Source organism: Diuraphis noxia, unplaced genomic scaffold (genome assembly GCF_037042655.1).
Source record: "Diuraphis noxia isolate RWA-SAM2 unplaced genomic scaffold, SU_Dnox_SAM2 contig0003, whole genome shotgun sequence".
Classification (NCBI taxonomy): Eukaryota; Metazoa; Arthropoda; class Insecta; order Hemiptera; family Aphididae; genus Diuraphis; species Diuraphis noxia.
This window is the reverse complement of record NW_028301713.1, coordinates 35,292,600-35,303,175: the sequence shown is the minus strand read 5'-3', so window position 1 is coordinate 35,303,175 and position 10,576 is coordinate 35,292,600. Positions and strand designations below refer to the sequence as shown.

General features: G+C 25.7%; 1 protein-coding gene across 4 annotated transcripts; it reads right to left on the bottom strand.

The window, feature by feature from the left end:
• Positions 1–5: 5 nt before the first annotated feature.
• On the bottom strand, positions 6–8,726 carry LOC107165060 (uncharacterized). 4 transcript variants are annotated; one of them, XM_089221853.1, is made up of 19 exons: positions 8,006–8,726; positions 7,181–7,266; positions 7,005–7,053; positions 6,880–6,905; positions 6,566–6,779; positions 6,411–6,510; positions 6,140–6,290; positions 5,429–5,580; positions 4,934–5,345; positions 3,896–4,057; positions 3,595–3,801; positions 3,304–3,456; positions 3,056–3,244; positions 2,854–2,977; positions 2,663–2,775; positions 2,423–2,581; positions 1,295–1,506; positions 971–1,092; positions 6–387 (listed from the first exon to the last, which is right to left on the bottom strand). In XM_089221853.1, the coding sequence occupies exons 1-18, from the start codon at positions 8,100–8,102 to the stop codon at positions 978–980; spliced, it is 2,721 nt and encodes a 906-aa protein (XP_089077979.1). In that variant the 5' UTR covers positions 8,103–8,726; the 3' UTR covers positions 6–387; positions 971–977. The 4 variants fall into 4 exon arrangements, with proteins under 4 accessions (XP_089077979.1, XP_089077978.1, XP_089077977.1 ...); XM_089221852.1 differs by having other exon boundaries at positions 6,880–7,053; positions 8,006–8,150; positions 8,359–8,726; XM_089221851.1 differs by having other exon boundaries at positions 6,880–7,053.
• Positions 8,727–10,576: the final 1,850 nt, after the last annotated feature.

The following is a 10,576-nucleotide window of genomic DNA, read 5'->3' as shown; positions in this document are numbered from 1 at the left end:
GGTAGTATAATATGTATATCGTAGACCATAGTTACATAAAAATGATTTAAAGCAAAAAAAAAAAAAAAAAAAACAACACAGAAGCTACTAGATAAAAAGTTATTGAATTAATTGCTTATGTACTTAATACTATAAGAGTTTCAGTCAGATATACCCAACAAAAAGTTTTTTCGAATAAGTAAAAATTAGAGCTTACATTAAGTTAGTTTTAATAACTAAAATTTTTGGAATAAAAAAATGTTTGATCATTACCTACACTATCTATAAAAATACATGATGTATAATAAAATATATTAAAATATTTTGCATGATATATTTACACATCTTCAATATATGTTGACATATTTCTTCTTTTATGTTTGGTGCTTAGTAATTGTTTCAATGTTTCTGGAAAAGAAGTAAAGAAAATGCTTAAGACGCCACCCAGACATTTGTTATCTCAGTCTTGTCAACCTTTAATGTCAAATTTTACATTCACAATAACATATTTTAATCTGTAATTTTTATAATAATTAGAGAATATCTTGGATGATTTATATTATTATTTTTAAGTAAGTTAAGATAGTTTTGAAATGTAAATATATATAAAAAAAAAAACAGTTTAAAAATAACTTAAAAACAATAATATCAAAAAAATTCTAAGAGATGCCCTAGAAAATATTCTATAAAAGGTTAATTCACTTTAACTTTAGAAATTACAGAGTAAAATATATTATTGTGAACATAAAATTTGTCATGTTATATGTTTGTTAAACGGGGACAACAAATGCCTGTGTGGCGTCTCTTTAAATATTTATAAATCTAAGTGTCACTTTATTGGAAAAAATATACTCATTACGTTTTATTTATTTAACAATTTGTGTAACAAAATTGTAACAAAAGTGTAACAAATTGTAATTGTACAATATATTACTTACAAAGTTACGACTTATAACACTATTGATGGTAAAATTACATTTTATTTACTTACCCACAAATTAACTTTTTTGAGTATCATACAATTCTGATAATTTATACAAATATCCAAGAACATATTCATTGTCAGAACTTATTAACTCTTGTGTAGCAGGTTTACTAATAAAATCATTAGCTCTAAATAAAATCAAAATAAATCATTTATAAATTGCAGAGAAAAATATGCATTTCAGTATATGTTTAAGATTAATAAAATATTTACATGGACATTTTATTAAATTAGATGCAAACTTTCTATCCTCATCACATTTTTATTTAGAATATATAATCATATGTTGCTACAAAATACAAGTAAAAGATAAATTAATGTTTTACTTACAAACGTTGAGCATCATATGGGATTAAGGTATCACACATGGATACAAGAATCCAGAAAAATTTTTTAAATGGATATTCAATGTAAGGGTTACTTAATGAATCGCTCATTGCATATTGAATACCGTGTCGATGAATATTTGTTGATACTAGTCGTTTGCCTACTTGATCCATACATTGACATAAGATGCGTGTAATTATAGTAGCCATATCAGTCTAAAATAAAAAATTAAACTATTTGTATTTTATAAAAAATAAATTGATATTAAAACTTAAAGATTTTAACACAGTCATGATCATAACAAGTATGGTTTAAGACAAGCCATAAGAAATATTTTTCTGTCCAAATATAATATAATATATCATTTTATATTATTTTTACTAGATATAAGTAATATATATATATATATATATATATAATTCTTCTGCGCGTAAGTACAGTATGTAATAATTGAACTCATCCTAAGCAGCTGAACCGATTTTGATGAAATTTGTTGTGTGTTTGAGTGAGACCTTGGATGGTTCAGTTTCACAATAGGCCCTAATAGGCCTAACCTAGAGAGGGAATCAAACAGAGATTTTGAGATTTATGATGAAAATATTTGGTTATAAATGGTTGCTTTTAATTACTCGGGTAGATAAGATAAAAGCATGCATTAAATTGTAATGTTTATAGTTTGAATAAAGAAGTATAACTTGGTACAAATTTGAGAATTAAATGTATATTTTTAGTTTATTTAGGAACTAAAAAAAACTACTTAGTAAATTTTGTCACTGGAAAAATTGATTTATACAATTAAAATTAGATGTTGGATCACCAAAGTTAATAATCTCAAAAAAAAAAAAACTGTACTGTTTTCAATAAAAATTATATCAATAGATTACTTGGAATTTGAGTGTAGGTTTTTAACTTTTTTTCAAATTCTATAGGTTGCTCACACATGAGTTTTTTTAAGCTTACAAAAAAATAAAATAATTTATTTGCCTAAATTGGTTACAACATAATACATTACAAGTATAATTAGAAGAAATATGGCATATAAATTTTTTTACAAATATATTTATAATAATACAAATATTTGTGACAATATTTTAAGACAACTAGCATAATATTAGAAACAAAACCACTTACCAAATCTTTTAATGTATAATTTTTGAAGTCTGATTTTTGAGAAATAATATTTTCATACATGTACACCAAATATAAATTAATTACATTGCTCAGTTGATCTCCAGTTTCTTTTGTGCAGAAAAAATTAATAACTGGTACAAGTACATGTTCAACCAATTCCTTTAAAATATAATATTCCAGACATAAAAAGCTTGTCTAATTTATTTAGATTTTAAAATTTTAGTTAAGCTGCGTGAGTACCTTTTTTACAAACTGCAATAGTGTAATTAAATGATTCATTTCAATAAGACCATCTTGTATAAGTTGTATAAATACTTCTACAAGTCTTAAAGTACTTAAATCATCATTGTATTCTAAAATTCAATTAAAAAAGATTATTAAACAGATCTTAAAACTAATTTTTTTTTGTTAAGTAATGTAGTAATGCATACCATAGTTATTGAATAAAGAAAAAATAAACTCATTTAATCTTATATTTTGGTCATCATCAAGAATATAATTATCTTTATCTAGGTTAAATCTAATTCGTAGTAAGTCATCAACAATTAAAAATGCCTAAAATTAATGAAAATAATTTTAAACAATTCATATAAAAATAAAATGTAATTTATAAATTAAAAAAATATATCTTACAGTTTCACAGATGTTTACAATTTGACGGTCATATTTACTTGATATATTTAACATAGCATTTAAAAAACTAATATATGTATTTTCCATAGTAATTTCAGACTGTTCAATAGCAAAATTATTTTGCTGATCTGTAGGTACTTTTAATATTTTTCTTCTGAATACTTCCATGAAAGCACTCAAAGCAAATTCCTAAAAATTATGATATATTAAAACAGACATTATATATTGTATTTTTTTAAATATCATACTGAAACAATTAAATTGGTTGATTCATTATTGTATAGGTTGGGTACATAATAAGATAAATATTTCAATGGTTCCAAGTCATCAGGTATAAGGTTATATTTGGCTAGAGACCACATTTTAATTAAAGCATTTTTTTGGCTCAATATGTTTGTTGTCTGAAAAAATAAATGCAGTCATTAAATTTTAATGTGTAGATTTTTATTGTAACAACTTAAAAATTATTTATTTTATAAATTTATATACTTATTTATGAATGTCATATTCTATTTTATTTAAATATTTTATACAATCACATTTTTAGTTGGATTTTCAATTTCAGCTTTTAAAGTGTTAATGTTTGCTTGTGCAATATCTTTAATATATTTTAAACATAAACTTTGATCAGAACCTTCTAGATTTGAAGACATAGTATTAATGCATTTTGAAATCAACTCTAAGACAGTAGGAATATTCCAAGTTTGATAAAATAATGATGCTTGATCTAATATATTGGGTATTATCTATATTAAAATTTAAAATATGTAAAATTCAGTTTATACAAGGTTGGCAAGTTAATATATATATGTTCATTTATATTATGAAGTATAATAGTACCTTTTTATCTTGAAGTAACTTAAAATCAATAAACTGAAGTAAAATCCATAGCGAAAATGCATGTGTAGGTGTATTACATTCATTAAATTGATTTAGTAAATGCATCACCATATAAGTAGTATATTCTGTTTTTTTAATTGTATTAATATGTAACTGATTAATCTAAAATAGTTATATACATGTATTATATGTCATATAATTACACACCATATTGAGAAATTTCTATTACACATAGTTTTCAAAATACTTTTGAGAATTTAACCAAATTAATTTTATTTTATTTTACAAATTGTTCATTAATAAAAATTTTTTTGTTGTCCATGAGACTTTGTAATATGGAAATTTTATTGTACTCGTGAATTTTAAATAAAATAAAATTGAATAAATTAATACAATAATACAAAAGTGCAACATTTAATTAAAATTAATTTGGTATCCAATGTGCTAGCCAAAAATTGGTAATAAAATGAATAGTTTAAATTTTATTGGAATTATTTCTAAAATGTGATTAATACAAAAAAAAAAATTGACAGAAATCAGTAATACTATCTAAATTAAATAACAGCCAACTTAATATAACCTAATATTCATTATAATCTGAAATATACATTTTAAGTACCTATAACGAATATGGTCTAACTTTTAATATTTATATATATTACATTGACTATGAAAAAATTTTTCAAATGTAATTTTTAATTTACATTTTACACCTACATATTACAACGTTAAATAGGTACATATTAATAATTTAAAAAACTTACATTTAACTGTTTTTACAATAACCTTTATTTAAAACTAAAAAACTTTTTTATAATAATATCAACTTGATTTGTTATAGAACACAATTAAATACTACAATATGCACTAATATATTTTTTATGTATTACATGATATATATATTAACAATTTTTTACCTAGTTACAAGTAATGATTTTGAAAATAAAATGAAATTTAAAAATATGCACTTTCCTCACAAATAAATTTTTAAAAGATATTACATCTTAATATTTTATATAAATTGAAAATAGTACTTACATCATTTCGGTCTCCCATAAAAGCCATTTTCTGTTCAGGCTTAATACCAGTAATTAACCATTTAACAACATACATGAATAAAATCATAAAATTGTTTTTTTCTACATCTTCAAGATTGTCTGAAGTTAAAAATTGAGATATTAATTTTAAGTCTGTGAGTAAAGGGCACAAATCATAAATAGCATCGACAAAACAGGACGCTGCAATCAATCTAATCTGCAATGGAACACCTTCTAAAATGACTATAAGAACTTTCAATTGCTCAAATGCATTTGGTTGAGAATTAACCATTTGGTTGACAAAATGTTTTGCCGCAACTCGGGCAATTTTAGATTTTTCAGAAAAAACTAATTCTAATGCTATTGACTCAACCTTATTCATGTGATATTCTTCATTATCTTCATCGTCTAAACTAAAATTAATTTAAGAAAATATAAATTATAATTACAAATGATTTATCTTTAAAATATTATTATTTTTTTTTAGAATAAAAACCTTGGCAATATGGAATATAAATTTAAAGCTGACATTACCACTCCATCATTAGTCGATAAAAGTAGGTTAGCTAGAACGGAAATTATTTTTTTTATCAACACCCTCACTTTAGGAATATTACTGTGAGTATTTAATAATATGTCATTAGCCATCTGAAAGTAATTAAGAAATATTACAATAGATTTAAGGTTTGGTGATATACAATAATAAGTTGTTTCATTATTGAAGTGTCAACTGCAAAGCCATGCTTGGAATTTGGGACACGGAGCTAATTTTTAGGTGAGGTTCTTCAACCTAAATTTAAATTAATTATACAATAAGTCTTAAGGTAATTATTTAATATCAATTGCTATAAATAAACCATATATGACTATTACAGTAATATATGGGGACCCTAATTATGTTGGAACCTGAGGTTACAGCCCCCCTACTCACTATCATAAGAGTGCTGATTAACTTTTTCAAACGTTACTAATACTTTGACGTAATAAACTAAGCCCTTTGTTTTCCTTCAACACAATCTATGCATAATAAAGGGTAAGAAAAATGTTTGAAAATGAAAAAAATAATTAAATTTAAAGCATCTAATTAGATTTGAAAAATATTAATTAATATAATATCAATATTACTTAATTAAATTAATTTAAATATAATAATATGTAATATGATTCATGTTTAACTATTTAATAAAATAAAAATATATGTATTTACTTTAAGAGCTACAGTTTGTACACTTGTACTTTGATCTCCTAGTGCCCAATAAATGTACATCCAAAAATCATTAATAAAATAAATAAAATCAATATTTATCCAAAATGCTAGTTCTAGTAACACTTTTTCTCGTACACTATAAAATGTATCTCTGTAAATTAAAAATCAAATTAATATTACAGAAAACACATATAACTATAATAACTATGTAAAAGTGAACGCATACAAATGAATATACATATTTTATGTATACATAATGTAGTTAACTTACTTCCATCGTTTTATTAAAAACTCAGTGTACAATATTTCAAGATCGTTCTTTATAAGTTCTATATTATTTGACTGTACCAAACCAGTTATTATTTTCAAACCTAAATAAATAGAATTATTTAAACAAAATATGATTGTTAACATATTTGGCCTTACCAAAACTTGTAGCAAGAAGTCTAGGTCCGACAAAATCAGATTGTGATATTCTAGTAAGAATATCTCTCAGGAATGTAAAATAACTTTTATCTGCATCTTTTTCCAAAAATAAGTTACTATGATGGTGAAAAATTGCAGTGAAAAGTTCTAAGGATTTATGGATCTCTATTGATTTTTTGATTTTTTCGGGTGAAATCAATGAACCAGTTTTTGCCTAAAAAGTTTAATCACCATAAGATAAAATTATATTTCTACTTAATAAATAATAGGTAATAATTATAAATTAATAATACATTATTTACTAAATATCATACCAATGCTTCAAAACATTTATTAATTCCTGCAAAGATTAAGACAGAATTTAAGTTAATGAATGCATCATCTTCACAAACATCAACATCAAAACAATTAATTATAACAGTAAATAACTTGATTGTACCAGTTCTAGGGTTTTCTTTGAATTTGTTAACCCAAATATTCACTATTACCTTTGAAAATGAAAAGTAAAGAAAATGTACAATAAACTGTATTATAGTAAATTATATGTTTTAATATTATATTAGAAATAGATACACTGCAAATTATTTCTTAACATCTTTAAAAATGTAATCTTACTTCTATTTCTGTACTGCTAGTAATATTATGATCGATTACAGTAAAAAAACTATTTTCAATTGAACTTCTTGTAATGATTGATGATACTGAAAATAAATTGTACTTTAATTGTTTAATTAGTTACATAAATAATTTGAATTGGAAATACTTAAAAAGGTATTTATTATGGTTAATTATATAAAAATGTAGTGTATTTTAAAAAACAATATACTTAAGTACAGTCCCTAAAATTGTGTGTAGTACGAAAAATGCAGTGTGTAGTACAAAATTTAAAAGTGTGTTATAATAATAACCTTTATAATAATGTTCTATAAATTTTTAATACAACAATACCTATTAATTCAGGATATCAAAAAGTTCTTCGGCCACAAAGAATAAAAAAAAAAACTATAATTTATATACTTAATATAGGTAATTTAAATTTATTTTTATTTATTAATTACTGATATTATGTATTGTTATTTTCATGCATTTTGTACACTTAAAATGGTTTATACACAAAAAAAATTTTTTTTCAACAAAAATTCTATTTCACAAATATTTTTTTTAAAGAACCTTTAAATTTGTTTATTTGAATTTTGAGGTACTACTTTATTTAAATAAAATTATTTATTGTAAATACACATTATCATTAATTGATAGGTACTATGTATAATTTAGATTTGACTGATTTGGGACTATGTGTCTATGTGTGTAGTACGAAAATTTGGATATTTTAGGGACTGCTTAAGTAATACATATAATTATTTTTAAACTAGCGATAATTTTGAGATTGATATTTTTGCATTTTGTATACATAAGTTACGTTAAGTTGTTTAAACTTACTACTAGAAGATAATGTCAAACTGGACGAAGGAAAAACACTATTGGCATTTGAAGATAGATTAGTTTCATCAAGTTTAGAACCCATTGCAATTGTCATATTCAACCACGGAGTAATAATATAATTTAAACAACACTTCTAAAATGACTAAAAGACAAGTGTTTCTTAGTTAAAACATTAATAAATTATATATCATTGAGTATAATATTTTTGTATACTCAATGAGTTAAGATACAATTACACTGTCACCATATGATCCGTATTAATAATTTCCTTGTTATTCACCAAATTAGATAAGTAATATTGTTTAGATCATTTTAACTAGCAATTTTAATTATCATTAAAATCAACTAACCAAGAGTGAAATAGTTTAAAATCATGAAAACGGTAAAGGTTAACTGCACGGTTTACATACGATACAGAAACAGTTTATTATAGCGCCTTTACAACTCAACAGTTTATTGAAACACAGATTAAATGAAATCTTTTCTGCGATTGAAATATTGTTCTATAATTCAAAAGTCCATAGTACCTATGTGTACACTGTACATATTATAATAGAAGACTAGGTACCGCGTACCATTTACAAATTACGACACAACCATAGAATATATGTAATTATTATTTATTATATGTTCGTTGTTCAATGTCTTCAATTACGGTATGAAAATAACTGACAATCGACAAAAGTAAAAAACACAAATCGTGAAGACGAAAAAACGAAAAAAGTGAACTGTGAAGACATAAATACATAATACATTAATAGACATTAGACAATAGTTTTAAAGAAAAAATAGTACCTATTATAATTACATATGACTATTTAGTGAAACAGTACCTTGGTATGTATGTTACCAACTGTTTATTGTCAGATTTTACCATAGAGCTTATAAACATAAACAGTGTACTAGTTACAACTGCTAATAAAACAAATTCTTTAAATTAAATAGGTAATCATATTATAATTATTAAATTATAATACTAATTATTAATTAGGTACCTAGTACTTTTACATTTTTATCATTATTTGAATTGAACTCATTGGATCTAATTAATGCCGAATTGCCTACGCTTTAAGGTTGCCACACACTGCAGCAGTGCAGCGGTAGCGGTGGCGGTGGCGGTTACGGCAAAATCACAGATTATATATAATCTGTGGCAAAATGAAGTGGGACACAATTTTACCGCCACAGCGGCGGCACCGACAATACAAAAGAATTTTACCTCTGCACTGCTGCAGTGTGTGGCGTGTGCCGTGTGGTGAATGGCGACCTTTACTGTACTGTTTGTACAGCAATTCGATTTGTCAAGGAGAACTAAAAGAAGTAAGAATAACAATCCATTCTTAAACATTTTTCTAATATGTATTGAAGTAATTATTTGCCTGAACGCCGGACCCCAGTACCATGGTCCATGGGTCCTTCTGACCCCCCCCCTCTCTTAGTCTCTTTTGGGGGCCCACGTCAAACTGGTGCCGATTTTTTAATTTATGTAACATTATTGTGCATTCAAACTTTCGCACCTATAAGAAATAATAAGTACCTACTCGATAGGTGTCGTCGTATATGCAGGTGACACAAAAACAAGGAGGTTGGAATGTGGGATATGGGATGGCGGATTGGGTGCTGATTTGGAAATATAAGGCTACTGGTTGTATCCACAACGTTCACAGTTTCACACGACCAATCCCACGGGGGCACGGGCGAGTTTGCTCGGACGCGTGACGAACTTGCCTAAAGTCTTAACTGGTGAAACCTAAGCCTGGCTAAGACAGTGAGACGGCCGCGGAAGCGATGGTCGACGATGATGAGCAACGGAGGCTAGTGCGCGCGATGTTAGCGCGTTGCTGGTTGATGAATGACTCTGACAGTCTGACGAGTGACGACAGACTTGTGGCAGAGACCAGTATAGAGGTATAGACACAACACACATAGTGAAATAATCGAGATTTAGTGCATGCGGAATCGATGTTGACCGCTTCGGACAAGAGATCCTGCCGATTATTTTTAAATCAACTGAGGAAAAGTAAGTTATTTCAACTGTCGATTAAACTATTTAAGTTCAAAGTTGATTAGAAAATAAACTAACTAGTTAAATTAATAAAAATGAAATTTGTAACTTAATTTTAAAAATAAATGCCAAAAACCAGTAGAATATAGCCTTTAGGTAGTAGATGTACCTATAATAGCCATAATACCAAAGTCTAATTAATCAAAGTAATTGTATTGAACTCAACAACGTCTCTTCTTTCAAGTTTTCATTACAAAGTAAAAACACATTCTGCTAGAATAAGAACAACATAAGTTAGTCGTCAGAATAGTAATTCTTGAACTTAGATGATACCTAATCTATTGTAAAGTCTACGGCAATCACAGCTGATATAGACGTATCTGTGAAAGCAATTAACAAATTATAATGATAGAATCATGCGTATTAAATTAATAATTTAATATTACTGGCAACCCGCAACTCCGCATTCCGCAAGACAAGACAGTGGCAACTTTACTGGCAAGGCACAATCTAACAACTTCATAATATGACAGAAATATCATGTTATTAAAAACTGTTTAAAT

Excerpts from the sequence above, each read along its gene's own strand:
- LOC107165060 (XM_089221851.1), bottom strand. The coding sequence starts at position 8,102 with ATGACAATTGCAATGGGTTCTAAACTTGATGAAACTAATCTATCTTCA. Across the intron at positions 7,267-8,005 it reads TTTGACATTATCTTCTAGTA|TATCATCAATCATTACAAGA; the intron begins GTAAGTTTAAAC and ends ATTTATTTTCAG. Across the intron at positions 4,058-4,933 it reads TTATGGGAGACCGAAATGAT|ATTAATCAGTTACATATTAA; the intron begins GTAAGTACTATT and ends TAACTATTTTAG.